Below are 22330 nucleotides of genomic sequence, written 5' to 3'. Positions count from 1 at the left end.
CATGCATGCCTCGCTTCAAGCGGCTGCAACAAATGGGCTGGCTCAGTGTACGGGAGCAGCGCCGTCTAGAAGCGTTCATTTTTTGCTGCCTTTTTGGGATTTTTTTTACTTTTGTTTATATATGTGTGTGTGAAAAATCATTTTACTTATTATTTTTGGAAATGTTAATTATGATTTGTAATATGTTAAATGTTTGTAAAAAGTGTTTCTAATGTATACAAAAATGTACATATATGAAAAATTAGACATCAAAACGTATATATGAAAAAATATCATGTATTTATTAAATTTCAAACGTGCATTAAAATATGTTCCTATATAACATGTATGAAAAAAATATACATATGAAAAGAATGTTAATTATGTATGTAAATATGTATACACATTGTTTCTCATGTATACAAAAATATAGAAGAAGTACGAAAAAAGAGAAAAGAAACTAAAAAATGTTAATCATGTATTTAGAAAATGATAAGCTTGTATATTATTTTTTCCTAATGTGTATACAAAATATAAAATATGTATAAAAAGGCATAAAATTAATTTTATAAATACTAAATATCTATAGAAGTAATGTTAAATATGTATTTAAAAAATGTCAAACAGGTATATAAAAAATGTTTCTATGTATATAAAAATTATACAATGTGTAAAGAAAAAGTAGAAACCAATATATATATTTTAAAAGATTAAATTAAAAGGAGTAAAACCGATAAAAACAATGAAAGAAACAAAGCAAAACAGAAAACAACCCAGTGAGAATCAAGTAAAAAAACATCAAAACAAAAGAAAAAATGAAGAAAGAAGAAATAAAAAAATAACGACAACTGCAATTTCATTTTTTGAAAACAGAAAAAATAAAGAAAAACACGAAGAAACCAAGAAAACCGAGATGTAAAACAAAACAGAAGTGAAAACAACAACAGAGGAAACAGCAGCGAACAGAGCTAACGGGGGAGCGAACAAGCGTGAACGAGCGCTAAGAAAGACATGGCCCGCTCCATGATTGTACGCCCACCCGGTAGCCCTCGCGTCGCGTCAGGCGAGATATAGTAGCTCTCGCGCAGGACGCGTGCCGAGCGATTCGCTGGAAGGATCGACCGACGGGGGGGCGGTCACCGGTCAGCTAGCGGCGTGTGGTCGCCACACACCCCAAATCCTTCCCCACGCCTCCTACTCAAGGCAACATACGATCCATCCATCCATCCACAACCCCCACCAACCCAAGAAACACCGCCGGCCGCAGCCACCAAGACCCATCCATGGCGACCCTGTTCTCCGCAGCCGCTGCCACCTCGTGCCGTCTCACCTTCCCGCTTGCCGCGCCGGCGCCGGCGCCAGGCGTTGGCCGCGGCCGGGCCCGACGGGGCACGGTGGCCGTCCGTGCGGAGGCAGACACCGCCGCCGCTGGGAGCGGGATAAACCCGGCCATCCGGAAGGAGGAGGCCAAGGTGGTCGACACCGTCCTCGCCGGGGAGCTCTCCAAGCCGCTCACCCCGTACTGCCGGTACAATTCCCTTTCCCCGTCGTGCTATTTACTTCTGGTTAGTTACTGCAAGAAAGCCTTTTTAGTCCCCCGGCCTCTGCTCTGCATAGAATTTTTCCATCAGGCCTTGTTTGGTACAGTACTAGTGTATTTTAGAGAATTAGTGGGGATTATTCCGGTCAAATTCCTAAATCCCCACATATCCCATAACACCATTTGGTTCTAGGATATTTGACATGTTTCATCCTCACATTTTCTCATAAATTCCTAAATTCTAATGTATTTTTCTTAATACACAATACACTATCCCTACCTAGTGGATCGAGGATTTGAAAGGATTGGGTGAAGGTTGGTGTTTCACCCGATCCGTGTGGGGATTATCTCCATCAATCTCCTCAAAAACCGTAGTACCAAACAAGGCCTCACCAGCTTTATTTTACCTAACTACGACTTTGACGGGAGCCTGCGAGAAATAACTGACATGGGTAAATCAAAGATGATCAGGAATGGTAATTTGACTTGTTATAAGAGCAAGATTTGACTACTGCTACAGGCAACTGTCTCTAATCTGAATTTATATAGTTGATTAATTTAAAGGTTTGAGTGGACTATGCAAGAACAATAAATTTAATAAATGAGGCTTGGTTGATCACCTACGGTGTCCCAGGCGTACCGAGGAAATTTATACTGCTATACTGAGTTTTTTTTTACCGACTGAATTGATCCTATAATCAACAAATTTTAAGCCTTAGAATGGCCGGCCAGATGTAGAAAAACTAAGTAAAGAAGAAAATACAGAAAATCTTCATTATTGTGTACATGTTTTGTGCACTGTTATATTTACAGTAGCTTAGTTGTAGTCCAGATACTATTGCTCTCCTGGTGAGAGCCAATGTAACTATACTCTGTAGCTGTTGCCTGTTGGTTACCCTTCATAATGCAAAGAAAATGCAACACTGTTGCATTTCGTAAGAAATATCCCTATGTTCCGATCAATTACCTGTTATTACTTCATCCAAAGCAATTGCACTGGTATAACTATTTCTGCTGAACCGTACTCGAATTTGCAAGCTGAATCCCAGTTCGTTGGTACACCACACAAATGATTGATACTAGTGTTTATTGACCCAAACTGCGGGGACCAGCCAATTTATGGTCTTTGTGCTGTTGATGCCTGCATTACAGAGTTCATCTTCCTTTGGAATACTTGATTTACATACCATTTCCAAGTTCCAACTATTACTCATTTTCCTCTAAATGAACCATTACTGATTTTGCTTCATGTGTTTGCCACAAGGTGCTGGAGATCGGGAACATTTCCACTGTGTGATGGAAGCCATGTGAAGCACAACAAAGCAACGGGTGATAATGTGGGCCCCTTGCTTGTTAAAAAGTAGAATGAGTTATTTTTCCTCAATTTGTGTTGAGTGGAATAATATGTATGCGTAATTGGTTTTACGTTTTTTTCTCAAAAGAAATGAAGTTCTATGCTGCAGCAAGCCAACAACCCCGTTGATCAAAAGAGCAGAATTAAGAGAGAAAATAAGTATTATTTCTGCTCATATTACATGCATAGTGTCATATGTTATTGATAAATTTTTATAGGATGCATTAAAAGGAGAGTATACTCAGTATATCAGTCATTTTTTAAACTCGCAAGTGCGATGATACAGGCCAGTGACAAATTTGTAAATGCACTCAAATCAAATAATGCGTAGTATAAATAAATTGTTTGGAACATAGGCGCTTGGAACTTTGGAAACGATTCATGTGCTGCTCTTGTGAGGGCGACCTGAACCATAGTTGTTGCCATCCTTCTTCTCTTCTTCCTCCTCGCAGCTCGTGTAGATGACGATGATGGGGTTCTGGTTTGTGGGTGAGGTAAGGTTGTGGAGTTGGTAGTTGATGTTCACGGTTTTTTTTTTCCCACTAAAAACCGAAGTAATTCCCTTTAACACCCCACTTGGTTTTTATATCCCGCAATATTCTCGTGCTTTTTTTGTAGGTGCTAATTTAATTCTTGGGTAACTAAGGATTCACAAATCACATCATAATTTTCTAAACTTCTTATGTGAGATCAAGTTCCTAAAACCTTTAGGAATCAATCAACATTTTTTTTCTTTTCCTAAACTTTATTTGTGATTTTGACAAGTAATTCAGTTGTCACCAATCACTATAATTTAATAATCAATCAACATAAATTCTTTCTTTAAATCCCTCACTTTTTTTTCACATGAAGCCCGACTTCACCAATTTTTCTCTCCTTCCATGGTTTTTATTCGTCTCTCCTCCCACCTTCGTCTGATATTTTTCGTCTCTCCTCCAACCTTCCCTCCATGCTGTTTTTTTCACCCTCAATTAAACCCGAAGCGATCCCCTTTAATACCCCGCTTGATTTTTATATCCCACAATATTCTCATGCTATTTTTTAGGGAAACTTACTTACTTTATTTAAGTAAATACGGGAATCTCATCCGCAATTACATACAAGATACAATCAGGTGGCACAGAATGCCACACAACACACACTTCATCACCTACACCCAACTTAGCTAAGATATGGGCCGCCCCTGTTTGCCGATCGTCTCCTCCAAGTGACCTGGCATCCCTGCCAACCCAGCACAAGGCCCTTAATTTCTTCCACCATCGGTCCCGCCGCAAAGCGGTTCTTGTTCGTAGCATTGATCATACTTACACCCCGACGACAATCAAGTTTGACGTGGATTTTCTGAATTCCTAATTCCTGTCCAAACAGCAGCGCCTGCCGACATGCCTTTGGCTCAGCCATCTCCGAATTCGATGTGTTTGGAAAGAAGTGAGCCCTCGCATCCCTAAAGGCTCTGTTGTGATCTCGAAGGACCACCCCACCTCCTCCATGTCCTGTTAATTCAGAAATAGCTCCATCCGCATTTGCCATTACCCAATCATTGTCTGATGGACTCCACTTCTCAGGAGACACCGTAGTCGTCGACCTTGATTTTTTCTAGACGGTCCCATTCCACTCGTCCGTAAATCTAGACACTGAAGCCGATATTTCATGTGGCTGTTTTATTTTAATACCTTCCCAAACCTCGTTCCTGGCCATCCATAGCCCATACACACCTTGCATGAGCATCTTCCTCTTCCCATCTCTCGCTGTACCTGTCCAGTTCATGAGCCAGCAGCCAAGTTCATGATTTGTCTCCATCCTCTCTGGTAGAGCTATGCTTTGGAATCCCCTTTTCTCTTAAAGATGTCTCCAAAATAGTTGAGAATGAGGGCATGTCCAGAATCTATGTGCCAACGTTTCCTCCCTACCGCATGCAACACAGAAGATGTCAGGCTTGATTCGTCGTCTGTCCAGCTCCGACCCAGTAGCCAGCCCATTGTGATTCAATCTCCGGGAGTGAACCTTAATCTTGTTTGGGACACGAGTGCCCCATAATGCCAACCAATTCTTGTAAGAATTCACATTTGGGGAAGTCTCATGTCGCCTTGAACTCGCCCTTTTCATACCCATTAATAGATGGTATGTTGAGTGAACAGTGAACTCCCCATCCTCAGTGTAATTCCATGCTAAGTAGTCTTCTGTACCTGGACAACCAACTAAAATTTGTTTGATATCTTTAGCATCATCAGGATTGAACATCTCATCAACTTTAGTGTGGTTCCAGTCCTCACCATCTTTAGTTAGCAAGCCACTCACCCGTGTGATGCCTTGCATAAACATTTGACCCAGTAGTTGTAAAGAACCCTTTCTAGGTATCCACTTATCATGATGAATCAGAACCTTAGGACCATCACCTATGCGCCAAATTGTTCCTTCACTGAGAAGGTCACACCCAAATATAATGCTTCGAAAAATGAAAGATCCATTAGCAGGACATGCACCATTCATAATAGAAGATTCCTAGAAATATCTAGCACGGAAGATTCTTGCACATAAGGAGTTTGGAGTCTGAAGAATTCTCCATGCTTGTTTAGCAAGACGTGGTTGATTAAAAGCCTCATAGTTTGAGAATCCCATCCATCCTTCTCTTTTTGTCATATACATCTTGTCCCATGCTACCTAATGCACCTTCTTTTCACCGTTAGCTGATCCCCACCAGAAGCTAGAAGAGATGGATGTTAGATTCCGACACATTTTCTTGGAGAGTTGGAAACAACTCATGGTGAAATGGGTGGATACAAATTTGGCATACGCAATTTTGGATGGCTGACCACGTAGAACGTGCCAACTTGCATTGGAAAAGGAGACGTTTCATTGTCTCTTCATGAGTTAAAAACAAAAATTCTAACTCCGTGGGCAATTGCGTCATGCGGGGTTGTCTTTGATTAGAACAACTCCCCTATGAAGATACCACATAAAGATTTTAATTTTTAATGAAATATGTGACTTTCAGATTTTTGTTGTTATTAGTAATCGATATCTCAGAATGCGTAAGCGCACGGTACATTTTTTTTGAAAAGGAGGCTGAGCCCCGGCCTCTGCATCGATGATGCATGCAACCATCTTTATTACTTATTCAACAAAGGTCTAACAAGTACATACATCAAACCATCCGAAGCCCCCTCTCACACCTACATACCGTGATAATGTGGAGTGCTCTCACTCCCCATATCTAAATCCGGTGTCGTCTCCGATCCATCCACATAACGTATCGGAACTCACAACCGGTGCAGCAGACCTAAAGCGTACACCACATGCACACGTTTTAGAAGCCGCCATAATCCTCGAACCGTTGAACCATCTTCAGGAGAGAGATCCGCATAATCCTTGTCAGTCCAGCCATCCGTCGACGCCACCATGGCGCCCAACGGCACCACCTCCCCGGGCTCGTCCATCCAAACGCGAAGGCTCAGTAAGATCTGTCGTGCGTAGCACCTGCCGACCAAGCATGACAAAGCGTAGCACCTGTCGGCCAGGCATGACCTGACATCACCACTGAAGCTCCGTGCAGGACGAAGACGCTCCACCTCCTGCCACCGTCTTCCAGCACCGCTCCACAAACGATGCTCCCTAGAGAGGAACGACACCGCAATGCCGCCATCATCCGATCTGGAAAACCAGATCCTAGGGTTTCCCCCGGAGCAGGACGAGTGGATCAACAGTAGTTACAGAACGAAGCCTTCATCAAGGTAACGGCTCAGAAAGCCGCCATCGTTTGCCGTCGGCACGGTTTTCACCGGCAACCATGTCTCCCCACCATCAGACCCGTCATCCCCGGCGGAGGGGACGCCGCCACCACCATGGTCCCAGGTAAGCTGTCGCCGTCGGCACCGCCAAGACCGGATTAGATCCGGCCAACAAGCACCAGGGGAAGGCACCCGGAACCAGGCTGGCGTGGTGGATCAGGCTGGATTACTAGGCGACCCGGCCCCGGGAGCCGAAGCCGCCGCCACCCCGGGCGCCGCCGTCCAGGCTCTGGAACCCTGCCGCCACCAGGAGCCGCCGGCCGAAGCCACCGCCGTCCCGTGGGCCGTCATCCAGACCTGAGATCCCCGCCACCACCAGTAGCCGCCGCCCCTGGAACAAAGCTGCCGCTCCGGGAACCGCCGCCGTCCAGGCGCAGGGTCCCCGCCGCCACCTTCATCATGGCCACAAGCCAGTGCCGTGGCTCCCTCTGGCAGCGGCGGAGGAGAGGGAGAGAGGGGGAAAACGTGACGGCGGCGGTGCTAAGGTTTCCCCCGAGTCGCCAGGGAGGAGGCGACGCGGGGGACGCGGGGGGTCAAAATGAACCCATAAGCGCACGGTACATAGAGTCTACTATAAAAGACCCTGATGTAGTAAGGTTTCATCGAAACATATTTCGAGCTTGTGTCAAATTGATCAAATTCAGATGGGATAAAAGATTATGTCATGATGTAAGTCGGGGGCAGTCAAACCAAACATTGTCTAGTAAACCGGTAACATTACAGGTAGGGGCAAAAAAAACACTGAAGATTCCAGCGGCACGTCTTTCCCTTTGCCGCTACGGGACACCCTTTAGGTTTAATCTGTACATTATGAAATGTTGTGTATTGAGCTTATTTTATAGTAAGTTGTTGTACAAAGTAGTGGCAAAATAGGCATAAGTTGAATAAACAAACAAGAATATTAACAAAGAAAAACATAAACCCATAACCTACCATTTACTTTCTTTGACAGACGTATAGCTCGGGTGTGGGTGCAAATTGCTGACTGTTCACCAATTTGCAATGCTCACTTAACATCTAACCTAGACAAAGTTTAATTTTGCCTCCAAAACGTGAAGGTAAATGCATGTGATGAGTACATTTCATTATATTGCGAATGCTAACACAGGTCCCAGCATTTGGGCTTAATGTGTTTTCACGCACAGGAAAATTAACTAAATGTATGCCAAACATATATGATAACAAATTTTCACATATGCATCTATATATGATAACCTAAAGTGTGAATGCCGTTTCATTCACTGTAGCTAATTCATAATAACATGTTGAATCTGTCTCCACATGCAAGCCAACTCCTTTTTTTTTTTGCGGGGAGGCCAACTACTCATCCGTTCCTAAATGTAAGTCATTTTAGATAATTCATTATGAGACTAAATACGAAACAAAATGAGTGAATCTACACTCTAAAATATGTCTATATACATCCGTATGTAGTTCTATAGTGAAACCTTTAAAAAGGTTTATATTTAGGAAAGGGGGAAGTAAATAAGTACCAAACATATGTGAAACCAAAATTTTCTGGTTTGCATGTGTAACATCGATCCAGACATACACGTAGTCAATTAGGGTCAAACGCCAGACTCAGTGTCATCAGCACATCCATTATCCACGGAGTGGCTGAATTATCAATTTCAGAGTATCCAGGAAATGTAAGACACCCTTGGTGTCGGTCGAACCAATCCCGGCCATGTAATCCTGCAACCACATATTGTATGCAGAACATCTATACATCATTAGGTCCCAACTCACTTGTCTTGCATAAATGAAATAGCTTAGGGTAGGTTCGCAATTATGTTCACTACCTTGAGTGTGTATTCGCAGGCAAATATGATGTTGTAGTGCAACCGAAGCTCCCGAACAGTCTTGGCATCGTCCACCGGTTCACCGGTGGCAAGGTTTTCATTTGGGTATTCACCCTGGCCAGTGTAGCCACCCTGGCCGCTGCCGCAGTACATTCGGGTATTTCGTGGACGGCAGCTTCCCTCTATGTGTTTGTAAAATTGTCCGAATAGTTTTTCTATTGTTTTGTAGGAAAAAACATGGATTCAGAGGGTTTGTAGGATGAGGAGTGTGGAAACAAGGACCTTGACGAATTAATCCAAAAAGAGTTCTTTGATTCATCAGATTCGGACGAAGATGCTAAGATGATGATCATTATGAGCATCTAGCAGGAAATGGACATGCAGGTGGAATACAGTCTGAAATTTAAGGTTTGATCAAAGGGAGAAGAGTTTTGAACCCCGATAGGGTCGCTGCAAGGTGGCTTCTCTACAAGGACTAGTTTAAGCTCGGACCAACATTCCCTAGTACATGTTTTCACCGATGTTTTCATATGCATAAACCCTTGTTCTTATGTGTGGTGGATGTAGTGGAGGTACATGATCCTTACTTCAAGCTCGGCAAGGATTTTTGTGGACAACTATCATTCTTTTCTTAGCAGAAATACATGAGTGCTTTGAGGAAGTTTTCATTAATTAGGTACCATCGTCTATGCCGTTGGTATGATGGTTCGGATGGGGGAGAGCACATGCCTAAAAGACCACAAATAGATGTGTATGTGTCGTCGTACTGGTGTTTGGAGCTGAGCATATGAGTGAACCAAATGTGCAAGATACAGAAAAGTCGATGAGTATTGGAACGACAAGAGTTTTTTCAGGTATGCTCGGTTCAGTTGATTGCATGCATTGGCAATTAAAAATCTGCCCCAAAGGTTTGCACGGGATGTACCAGGTTCACACCAAAGAGGCCACCATATTAGAAGAAGTGGGGTCCAGTGACTTGTGGATTTCACATGCTTTCTTTGGCCTTCCTGGTTCTCACAAAGACATCAATGTGTTCCAGCAATCTCTGTTATTCAGGAGGCTTTGTAATGGGGAAACATCACAGTGCAACTACACCGACAATGGGCACAACTGCAACATGGGGTACTTCCTGGCTAATGGTATGTATCCTTAGTGGGAGGTATTTGTGAACATCATATCTGATTCCCATGAAAACAAACAAAGCCACTATATAGCAATGCAAGAAGCAGCTAGGATGGATGTGAAGAGGGCATTAGAAGTGCTTCAAAGTCGTTGGGGTATTGTTCGTAGAGTTGCAGTGATGTGGAAATCAGAGACTTTGTGGCGTTGATTAGATGTTGTGTCATTTTGCACAACATTATTATCGAGGAAGAAGGTGAAGGGGCAGCCTAAACCCATGATTTTGAGAAGCGTGGAGAACAAGTCCACATCCTAGAACAAGATATAGATCATATTTTGAAATTTTATGGAGATGCATCATCGTCTTCGAGATCATCAGGTGCACGCACAACTACGCAATGGTCTTGTAGAGCATATATGGATCCACAATGGAAATCTATAAGTTTAATCTTTGAATTGTGCACTTGGAATCAATTTAATGTTTGAGCTATATATTTTCTCTATGAAAAAACCAACATTATTTACGCGTGATATTCTTTTTTTAGAAATGGCAATTATCTTGCATTCATTAAGAAGAAAAGAGTTGTTTCGTTCATTAGGGAAAATTGAGCAAAAACCAAATTGCCATGTTGATTATGGAGAACCGGGCAAAGACCATCACAACAGGTGAGCGACACACAAAAGAAAACCCACACAAACTGCTCCAAAGTGGGCGTCGGCGAGACATCACACACACGTCATCATCATCATCACTCCTCCCTAGAGGCTTCATCATCATCCCTACACTCTCAGCGAACGAATCTGACTTCGACGTAGGTGGTCGTCGACTGTACTCACACTGTAGAGGTTGTGAGGAGTTGCATGAAGATGTGCGCCAAAAATTAGACACCCACCATCAAACGACACAACTCTGACTCTAACGGAAAGCTACGAAGGACGAAATCAGGCAACAAGGCAATCCCACGAGCACGCCAAAGAAGAGCCGACTACACAACCATTGCCATATCACCGACATCGCCCCCACCATCATCGTTGCTACACAAGCAAGGGCGTCACAACCGTCGTCATCCATAAGTCATGCTCTCCCATGCCAAGCTCCCAAGGCGAAGCAGAGGGAATACGACATCAAGGCGCCGTCGTCGTTTGATCATAGATCGGGGTTTCCCCGAAGAGAGGCCGAGCTGGACAGATCCGTGGAGGAGGGGTGTGAGAACAAAGGAACGACGATGCCTCTAGGAAGGTCAACGACAGGCACAACCGCCACCATCGTTGATCACGACACATGTCCGAGACAGGGTTTTCACCAAGCTCGCAGACCACCTCAGACGCACATCATCTCGCATCGTCATTCGCAAGCTGTCACGCCCAAGATGCGACCCTATCCTCAGTTTGGCACGAAGGCCTCGTCAGGGATAGAAGCGCATCTCGTCGTGTCGCAAGAATGGATATCGTTACAAGTACATGTACTGAAAAGAAGAGATATATAAAGAGTTGGCTTACACTCGCCACAAGCTACATCAGAGTCACATCAATACATTACATAATCATCAAGAGTAAGAGCAGGGTCCGACTACAGACGAAAACAAACGACAAAAGAAGAACGACGTCCATACTTGCTATCCCAGGCTGCCGGCCTGGAACCCATCCTAGATCGATGATGATGAAGAAGAAGAAGCAACTCCAAATGAACAATCAACGTGCTCGCGTCACGTAACCTTTACCTGTACCTGCAACTGGTGTTGTAGTAATCTGTGAGCCACAGGGGACTCAACAATCTCATTTCCAAAGGTATCAAGACTAGCAAAGCTTAATGGGTGGGGTAAGGTTAAGTGGTGAGGTTGCAGCAGCGGCTAAGCATATATATATGGTGGCTAACTTACGAGTACAAGAAATAAGAGGGGGAAGATCTACGCATAACGGACGTGAACTACTGATGATCAAATGAATGATCCTGAACACCTACCTACGTCATACATAACCCCACCGTGTCCTCGATCGGAGAAGGAACTCACGAAAGAGACAGTCACGGGTACGCACACAGTTGGCATGTTTTAATTAAGTTACTTCAAGTTATCTAGAACCAGTGTTAAACAAAGCTTCCACGTTGCCACATAACCGCGGGCACGGCTTTCCGAAAGATTAAACCCTGCAGGGGTGCTCCAACTAGTCCATCACAAATTACCACAAGCCGCATAGAAATCCTCAATCACGAAGCTCGCGATCTCGTCGGATTCCCTAGTGGAAAACCTCAACTCTGAGATTACCCCAAAGCATCACCAGAATCCCGATGCACAAGATATCTCGTCAAAGGTAAAACTAATCCAGCAAGGCCGCCCGACGTGTCAACGATCCCGATAGGAGTCGCGTACCTCGTTCTCAGGACACGACGGATGAGCTAGACGTCGGGATCGCTAAACCACCGGGTGACCAGAGGGTCACCGGACATCGCTTAGGTGGGACCAACACTCATGAGGAGCACTGGCCCGGGGGTTGATTAAATTATCCTCGGGGTCCGGAAAATCCCTATGCAATTTTATTAGGTGTTTAGGCAAATGTAGTACCAAAGTTGGGCCTTGTCAGACCAGCTTTAATCTAAAACGAATTATCAAGGGGGTCCCCATAACAACCCCGATCGTGTTAGGAGCGCTCATTTATGGAACATAACACCGGTAGCCGGAAACTAAGGGGGCAAAGGTGGAACAAAACACCAGGCTAGAAGGGCCGGGCCTTCCACCTTTTACCAGGTATATAGGTGCATTAAATTAAATAGCATTTAAATATGGTGATATGACAAGGAACCCATGTTTCACATGGAAGCAACTGCACCTGCAACTAGCAACGCTAACACAGGGTTAAGCAAGCGGTAACATAGCCAATCAGTGGTTTGCTAGGTCGAATAGGTTGAAGGTAATCATGGCATTGTTGAGAGGCTGATATATAACAGGTGGTAGGCAACGAGACATAATCGATAGAAGCGATAAAACTAGCATGGCAATGATAGTAATGGTATCTGGGGAAATGATCATCTTGCGTGAGATCCCGCTTGGAAGAAGAATGCCTCCGTGAAGCAGACGAACCGACGTAGTCGAACGGGTCCTCACATCCGACACGCTTGCGGAACTCTATCGATACAGAGGGAAACGGAAACAAGCATCAACACACGATATTCACCACACGATGCACAACACATATGATGCATGAGCAGCTGAATATAAGCAAGTCACGACATGACAATTCACAGAAACAGACTCTACACATTAAGTGAAGTTCAATACGCAACGAGTTGCATATTGACGAAACTCCACGTAATTATTTAGTTCTATCCCGGTTAGCTACACGGCAATATTAATGTTGTCAAACATGCAAGAGGTGAAGCGGAAATTAAACTACCTATCTAGGCATTTTAAGTGAGGTCGGGAATGACATATAGCACCTCCGAAACGACCTCACATGTTAATTTACAATTCTGTCCAGATCTGAATTAACACCTTTAATTAGTTGTTAAACAGCAAAACAAATAGGTTCACGTGATTCTACGCGTCAAGGCAAGCAATCTACACATAAAGAACATCTCCAACGGAGCTACGGATCAAAAGATACAAGCACCGTAAGATATGATGGCATGAATGCAATATATGTGCAACGATGGCTACGAGCGATTCAAAACATACAAACAGCAAGAGAAAATAAAACTACACGAGATTCTAAGCAAGTTTCATGTAGGACACGATCTAATCGGAGCTACGGTTCAAAAACTACGAGCAAAACAAGAATTGACTACAATCTGCCAAAATCAGCCACATAGCATTTTCTACGCCTCACAACTTCGGCTATACAACTCCGATATGCTCAATAAAGGCATGGCACGGAAGAGGGTAATAAGCACTACTACAAACTACTAACAACAACTACCATGGCAGCAAGGAGCACTAGGAAAAGAAGACACAAAATGACATCTCACGCACTATTTCAGACTTAGTGAAAATAACACGTCACGAAAGTGCAGTTTTCAGCCTGAAGGCATATTGACAGCAGCAAAATCTATAGCTACAGGTCTCCAAATGGCATGAAACTTCACAACATGCTAGAGTAACACAAGGGGTACAACTAACTCCATTGGACCAACCCCAAAAGAGCTACAGATCACAAGATGCAAGCAAGACAAGACAGCAACAAAATATAACAGATTCCAGACTTAGAAATATTTCAGCTCCTCTAAAACAGCACTATTTCTAGCAACTTGAGAGCAAGCAAACAACACCTAAACATGCATTTCTATTGCAACTAAAAATACCAGAGGCTATATAAAACATCCAAGATCAAATCACTAGTTGACAACTCCGTCAAACGACGCACGGAATAAATCCTACGAATTAAACAAAAGGGCATCACGGCAAAATATCGCGCCAACTAACTTCCTCAAAAACTAAAACTAATTGCACAGAAAAATCCATGGGATTTTTCTACCTCGGAAACATATAAAATATGTGGGGTTTGCAACACAAAATAATGCCACACATTAATGCGAGATAATCACCTATATACGAGAAAATAAACTACCGGCAAATCCCTACACGTAAAAATACAATTGACAGCTCTAAAATACACGGAAAAATAGATTTTAAAACATGAACATTTAATCTACGGTATACGGGCAGTCCGGACACGCACGAGAAATAGATACGGGCACTAACCTAATGGGGCAGCACGGTAAACAGTGCATTTGGCACGTAAAACTAAAAATAAAAATGCAAGTCTTATAATCGGGTTCTACGCGAGAAACTACACGTTTTACATATATAAAACGTTGCGAACCGACTAACGGTTGAAAAGATACACGCGTTTTAAAATACGTCTATATCCTGAAAAAAAATAACTAAATTCGCAATAAATCCCAAAATACTATTGGGCCGACTCTAACTATTGGGCCTACAGTACACGGACGTGAAAAACTAGACAACGCCCTAGGCGTACAATAGAGGTGAAGTGGGGGCTAATCACCTGTCCATGGCGGCGGCTACAGGGCTCGGCAGCGAAGGGGCTCCGGTGGAGGGACGTGGACGATGGGACGGCCGGGGTCCGACGGATCCGGTCCTCGGAGACTCATTCCCGGCGGAGGAGGAGGTAGGGCCGGCCGATGCTCGGAGATCGGGCAGAGGCGGCAAGTTCCTGGTAGCGGCTTGTTCCCTGCGCAGAGAGAGAGAGAGAGAGAGAGGGAAACGATGAGGGAGAGGGAAAGAGAAGGGGAAGGGAGGAGGAGGCCCGGCGGGGCTGCTGCCGGCTGCTCCGGCGACGCGCTCCGGAGGGCTTCGGCCGGTGGCTACACGGGCACAGGCACGGGAGGAGCTCGGGGAAGGAAGGATTTTTGCCAAGAGGCGGTCTGGTCCGTCGGATCCTCGATCTGACGGTCCAAATCGTCCAGATCCCGAGGTGGGACGGATTCCGAGGAGGAGAGAGGAGAGGTGGGGCGGCGCGGATCCCGAGGTGGGATTAGGGTTAGCTGCCTAAGTTTTAGGAGGGGGTCTATATATAGACAAACGGGGGGCTCGGTTAACCGGAATCGCGTTCCGGATCCAACCGCGGGGTCGGATTCGGACGATTCCGAACGCGGGTATGGGCATGCGGCCGTGTAGAGGGGATATCCGGAGACGAGAGGGAGAACGTGCGGCGCGGCACGAATTTTAAAGCACCGACAGACGTCCGACGGTAGCCCGGATACGGTGCCGCTACGGTCGACCGTTCGGGTACTAGACGGTCTCCGATCGCGCCAAAATTCGACAGGCGGCCTCGCTATAACTAATCACGACCGCACGTCAAATCTCAACCCGATCAGAGAAAGTTTTAAACGCAGTTTAAAAACAGGGTTTCGACGGTGCCGCGGGCGCGTGCGTGTGCGGTCGGGCTCAGAACGGGCAACGACGAGAACCGGCAACTACTAACGGATGCAAGTTTTGAAAACGGGCGGCAACGGAGACGTCGATGCAATGCAGATGATGTGAATGATGCGATGATGATGCGACAAATGAAAATGCCCACACGACGAAAACGGAAAGAAAGGGGAATCTTCTGGAACGTCGGCATCGGGCTGTCACACAAGCCCACCACATACCACCACCATCGAAGTTGCCCATCAACGAAGAAGCACCAAGATCCATCGTAGCCAAGTGCACCTCACGGAGACCACCGACGGCCAACCTCTAGAACAAAGTGACACGTCCATCAACGGTCGTCCGGACGCAGTGCATGTTGGGGAACGCCGCATGGGAAACAAAAATTTTCCTACGCACACGAAGACCTATATGGTGATGTTCATCTACGGGAGGATATTAGATCTACATACACTTGTAGATCGCTAAGCAGGAAACGTTAAGAAACGCGGTTGATGTAGTGGTACAGCTTCGTGATTCAAATCATCGTCGACCCACGATCCGTCCCACGATCTAGCATGAACGGACGACACCTCCGCGTTCAGCACACGTACAACTCGATGAAGATCTCGGCCTTCTTGATCCAGCAAGAGAGACGGAGAAGTAGATGAGTTCTCCCGCAGTGTGACGGCGCTCCGGTGGTCGTGATGATCTACTCGTGCACGGCTCCGCCCGAGCTCCGCAGAAATCCGATCTAGAGGAAGAACTACGAGGTATACGTTTGAGTTGCACGTGACTAAGTTGTGTCTCAAAAAGCCCTAAACCACCAATATATATAGGAGGAGGGGAGGGGCTAGCCTTGGGGCTCAAGGGAGCCCCAAGGGCACCGACCGAAGGGGAGGAGGTGGACTCCCACCCCAATTCGGTTAGGGGGAAGGAGTCCACTCCTTCCTTCCCACCTCCCTCTTTCCTTTTTTTCTTTCCTCTGGTATTTTCCACTTGTGGTGCCTGCTACGGCGACAGAAATTCTTCTGATGCCTCTTGAGCTTGCGTTGGTTTTTCCCTTGAAGAGGAAAGGGCGATGCAGCATAGGAGCAGTAAGTATTTCCCTCAGTTTGAGAACCAAGGTATCAATCCAGTAGGAGAATCGCGCCAAGTCCAGAGTACCTGCGCAAACACAAAAGAGCTTGCACCCAACGCTACAAAGGGGTTGTCAATCCCTTCAAGATTGATTGCAAAGTGAGATCTGAAGGCGGAAAGTGCAACGAAGTAAAATTGTAAGGCTGAAAATATGGTGTGAAGTAGACCCCGAGGCCATAGTGTTCACTAGAGGCTTCTCTCAAAATAGCAAATAATACGGTGGGTGAACAAATTACTGTCGAGCAATTGATAGAACCGCACAAAGTCATGACGATATCTAAGGCAATGATCATACATATAGGCATTACGTCCGAGACAAGTAGACCGATACTTTCTGCATCTGCTACTATTACTCCACACATCGAGTGCTATCCAGCATGCATCTAGTGTATTGAGTTCATGACGAACAGAGTAACGCTTTAAGCAAGATGACATGATGTAGAGGGATAAACTCAAACCAATGATGAAAACCCCATCTTTTTACCCTTGATGGCAATAACACGATGCGTGCCTCGCTACCCCTTCTGCCACTGGGTGAGGTCACCGCACGGTATGAACCCAAAACCAAACACTTCTCCCATTGCAAGAATCATAGATCAAGTTGGCCAAATAAAACCCACAACTCGAAGAGAATTACAAGGATATGAAATCATGCATATAAGAGATCAGAAGAAACTCAAATAAGATTCATAGATAATCTGATCATAAATCCACAATTCATCGGAACTCGACAAACACACCGCAAAGAAGATTACATCGGATAGATCTCCATGAAGATCATGGAGAAATTTGTATTGAAGATCCAAGAGAGAGAAGAAGCCATCTAGCTACTAGCTATGAACCCGAAAGTCTATGGTGAACTACTCACGCATCATCGGAGAGGTCATGGTGTTGATGAAGAAGCCCTCCGTATCCAAATCCCCCCTCCGGCAGGGCACCAGAACGTTCCCAGATGGGAGCTTGCGGTGACAGAAGCTTGTGGCGACGGAAAAGTATTTTCATGGATCTCTCTCGCAGTTTTGGAATTTTTCTGAATTTATAGGCAGAAGAGGTAGGGCAGACGAGCCACAGTGGGCCCACAAGCCTGCTAGGCGCGCGCTCCCTGGCCTCGCCTAGGGGGCTTGTGGGGTCCCTTGGTGGCCCATTCCTTGGTTCTCAAGTCTCGTGCGTATCTTCTGTTCCGGAAAAAATCTTTTCGGAAGTTTTATTCCGTTTGGACACCGTTTAAAATCCTCCTCTGAAAAGGGTCAAAAACACGAAAAAACAGGAACTGGCACTTGGCACTGAGTTAATAAGTTAGTCCCAAAAAAGATATAAAAGGCATACAAAACATCCAAAGTTTGACAAGATAATAGCATGGAACCATAAAAAATTACAGATACGTTGGATACGTATCAAGCATCCCCAAGCTTAACTCCTGCTCGTGCTCGAGTAGGGAAGTGATAAATACTGAATTTTTGATGTGGAATGCTACCTAGCATAGTTGTCCTTTGTAACTTCTTTCATGTGACATGAATGTTCAGATCCGTAAGATTCAAAACAATAGTTTGCTATTCACATGAAAACAATAATACTTCAAGCAAACTAGCAAGGTAATCATGAACTTTCGAAATAACAAGGCCAAAGAAAGTTATCCCTACAAAATCATATAGTCTGGCTATGCTCCATCATCCCCACATAACTAATTTAAATCATGCACAACCCCGGTATTGGCCAAGTAATTGTTTTCGCACTCTTACTTTCTCAAACCTTTTTCAACTCTCACGCAATACATGAGCATGAGCCATGGATATAACACTATAGGTGGAATAGAGTGTGGTGGTGGTTGTGAGAAAAAAAGGAGGAAATGGTCACAATGACTCGGCATATTAAAGGGCTATGGAGATGCCCATTAATAGATATCAATGTGAATGAGTAGGGATTGCCATACAAAGGATGCACTAGAGCTATAAGTATGTGAAAGCTCAAAAGGAGAACTAGTGGGTGTGCATCCAACTTGCTTGCTCACGAAGACTTAGGGCAATTTGAGGAAGCCCATCTTGGAATATACAAGCCAAGTTATATAATGAAAATTCCCACTAGCATATGGTGGTGACAAAACAAAAGTCTCTCAATCATGAAGAACATGGTGCTATTACGAAGCACAAGTGTGGAAAAAGATAGTAGCATTGTCCCTTCTCTCTTTTTATCTCTTTTTTTATTTGGTCTCTTTGGCCTCTTTTTTTTGTGGGCAACTTTGGCCTCTTTTTTTTCTCACATGGGACAATGCTCTAATAATGATGATCATCACACTTTTATTTACTCACAGGTCAAAACTTAGAACGATGATGACTCTATAGGAAATGCCTCCGACAGTGTACCGGGGTGTGCAACAATCTAGCTTAGCGTATGACGCTGAAACATCTCGCTAGCTATCTTACGATCATGCAATGGCAATATGAGAGTGACGGAACAAGTCATGAGAGGAAATGGTGGGAGTTGCATGGCAATATATCTCGGAATGGCTTTGAAAATGCCATAGTAGGTAGGTATGGTGGCTGTTTTGAGGAAGGCATATGGTGGGTTTGTGCACCGGCAAAAATTTCGCAGTACTAGAGAGGCTAGCAATGGTGGAAGGTGAAAGTGCATCTATACCATGAACTCACATTAGTCATGAAGAACTCACATACTTGTTGCGGAAGTTTTTATTAGTAATCGAAACAAAGTGCTAAACGCATACTCCTAGGGGAAGGGTTGGTAGGTGTTAACCATCACGCGATCCCGACCGCAACACAAAGGATGACAATCAATAGATTAATTATGGTCCGATTTCCTAACATAGCGGTTCACCATACGTGCATGTTACGGGAATCACTAACTTCAACACAAGTATTTCTAGATTCACAACACCCTACTAACATAACTCTTAATATTACCGAATCCACGTCTCAAAACTAATTGAGAGGAATCAAACTTCTCTTTCTAATCAATGCACATGAAGATGGAAGTTTTATTGTACCCTCTTTGTGTACCTATCACCTTTGGGACTACTTTCATAGCACAAACCAACTACCAAGTCACGCACCGCCGTGCTCTAAAAGATCTAAGTGAAGCACATAGAGCAAAATTATCTAGCTCAAAAGATATAAGTGAAGCATAATGAGCATTCTAGCAAATTCACGATGAGTGCATGTCTCTCTCAAAAGGTGTGCAGCAAGGATGATTGTGACACAACAAAAAGAAAAGACTCCTACGATACAAGACGTTCCAAGCAAAACACATATCATGTGGTGAATAAAAATATAGCTCCAAGTAATGTTACCGATGGATTGAATACGAAAGAGGGGATGCCTTCCCGGGGCATCCCCAAGCTTAGGCTTTTTGGTGTCCTTGAATTTGGCTTGGGATGCCTTGGGCATCCCCAAGCTTGATCTCTTTCCACTCTTATCACCCAAAACTTGAAAACTTCACAACACAAATCTTAAACAGAAACTCGTGATATCATTAGCACAAGAAAACAAACTACAACCTCTTTAGGTACTGTAGCAATCTTGATTTCTATTTATATTGGTGTTAGATTACTGCATTCTCACTTTTCCATGGCTATTACCCCCGATACTATCCATAGTTTCATCAAAACAAGCAACCAACTCAACAAAAAACATAATCTGTCAAAAACAGACCAGTCTGTAGCAATTTGTATACTTCGTATACTTTTGGTACCTCAACAATTATGACAAATTACGACTGCGTGGGAAAAAGGCATATCAACCAGCAGCAAAAATAATTAACTCAAAATCTCTTTCTGAATAAAAATGAAAAATAATCTCGTGAGCGAAACGTTTCTGTCTTTTTCCAGCCGGATCAAACAACCATCACCAAGACTAGTCATAAAGGTTTTGCTTGGCTCAAACACAAAAATAAACACAAAAGACACAATCATAATAGAATTATGATAGTGTGTATGCAACAAAATAGAAAGAAAAAGATAAATTCATTGGTTGCCTCCCAACAAGCGCTATCGTTTAACGCCCTTAGCTAGGCATAAGGCGATAGAATCACGTATCGTCGTCTTTGGTGCTCAAACCATAAGTAGCCCTCATCATGGATTCATAAGGCAATCTTATTTTCTTTCTAGGAAAATGCTCCATGCCCTTCTTTAAAGGAAATTGAAATCTAATATTCCCTTCCTTCATATCGATGATAGCACCGATAGTCCTTAGGAAAGGTCTACCAAGAATGATAGGGCATGTAGGATTGCAATCAATGTCAAGCACAATGAAATCCACGGGTACATAGTTCCTATTTGCAATAATAAGAACATCATTGATCCTTCCAATGGGTTTCTTGACAGTAGAATCCGCAAGATGTAAATTAAGAGAACACTCCTCAATCTCATTAAAACCCAGAACATCACATAAAGACTTTGGAATTGCAGAAACACTAGCACCCAAATCACACAAAGCATTGCATTCATAGTTTTTGATTTTGATTTTGATAGTAGGTTCCCACTCATCATGAAGCTTTCTAGGGATAGAAACTTCCAATTCAAGTTTCTCTCCAAGAATTTTATCATAGCATCGACGATATGATCGGTAAAGGCCTTGTTTTGGCTATAAGCATGTGGAGAGTTTAGCATGGATTGCATCAAGGAAATGCATTCAATCAAGGAGCAACTATCATAATTGAATTCCTTGAAATCCAAAGTAGTAGTTTCATTACTACTCAAGGTTTTAATATCTTCTACTCCACTTTCAATGCTTTTAGCATCAAGATAGATGGACTCCGAATCATTGGGGCGTTTTTCAACCAAAGTTGATTCATATCCAGCCCCATCATCATTAGGTTTGACACAAGAAAACAAAGATTCAATGGGAGTCACACCAAGAACTTTAAGATCTTCGTGATTCTTATCACGAGAACACGCCCTTTTAAGCCATTCATGTCTAGCACGAATTTGGGCGGTTCTTTCTTTGCTCTCACTCATGGAAACACGCATAGCTTTCAAAGTTTCGTCCATATTGATCTTGGGAGGAGCACATATAACTTTCAAAGCATCAATATCACTAGACATTCTATCAACGCTCCTAGCCAAATCGTCAATTTTGAGTAGTTTTTCCTCTATGGAGGCATTGAAAATCTTTTGCGAGTTGATAAACTCTTTGATATTACTCTCTAGATCAGAGGGTAATCTATTGTGATTTCCATGAGTATTGTTGTAGGAGTTGCGAAAATTATTAGAGGGGTTACTAGGAAAAGGCCTAGGAACATAGTTTCCTCGAAAAGCATTGTTGTTGCCAAAATTATTCCTACCAACAAAATTAACGTCCAAGCTAGCGTTGCTACTCTCAATCAAGGAAGACAAGGGCATGCCATTAGGATCTAAAGGAGAACTTATACTAGCAACCAAATTCATTAACTCATCCATCTTAGCACTCAACGAGTTAATTTCTTCTATAGCATGCACCTTCTTACTAGTAGGTGACCTTTGAGTGTGCCACTGAGAGTAGTTCGTCATGATATTGTCTAGGAGTTTTGTGGCTTCTCCTAACGTGATTTCCATGAACGTTCCACCTGAGGCGGAGTCCAAGATATTTCTAGAAGCGAAATTCAAGCCAGCGTAAAATCTTTGTATAATCATCCAAAGACTCAAGCCATGAGCAGGACAATTTCTAATCATCAATTTCATTCTCTCCCAAGATTGTGCAACATGTTCATGATCAAGTTGCTTAAAATTCATAATATCATTATCGAGAGAGATA

The 22330-nt window shown here is 43.8% G+C and overlaps 1 protein-coding gene across 1 annotated transcript; it reads left to right on the top strand.

Moving 5' to 3' along the window:
- Positions 1-1136: 1136 nt before the first annotated feature.
- On the top strand, positions 1137-3053 carry LOC123399909 (CDGSH iron-sulfur domain-containing protein NEET). Its single transcript, XM_045094294.1, has 2 exons — positions 1137-1507; positions 2784-3053. Exons 1-2 carry the CDS (start codon positions 1263-1265, stop codon positions 2881-2883), a joined length of 345 nt encoding a protein of 114 aa, XP_044950229.1. The 5' UTR covers positions 1137-1262; the 3' UTR covers positions 2884-3053.
- The last annotated feature ends 19277 nt before the right edge of the window (positions 3054-22330 follow it).

Source organism: Hordeum vulgare, chromosome 5H (assembly GCF_904849725.1).
Source record: "Hordeum vulgare subsp. vulgare chromosome 5H, MorexV3_pseudomolecules_assembly, whole genome shotgun sequence".
Lineage (NCBI taxonomy): Eukaryota > Viridiplantae > Streptophyta > Magnoliopsida > Poales > Poaceae > Hordeum > Hordeum vulgare.
This window is presented reverse-complemented; position numbering and strand designations above follow the sequence as displayed.

Coding starts and splice junctions, on each gene's coding strand:
- LOC123399909 (XM_045094294.1), top strand. CDS start 1,263: ATGGCGACCCTGTTCTCCGCAGCCGCTGCCACCTCGTGCCGTCTCACC. Junction 1,508..2,783: donor CCGCTCACCCCGTACTGCCG/GTACAATTCCCT, acceptor GTTTGCCACAAG/GTGCTGGAGATCGGGAACAT.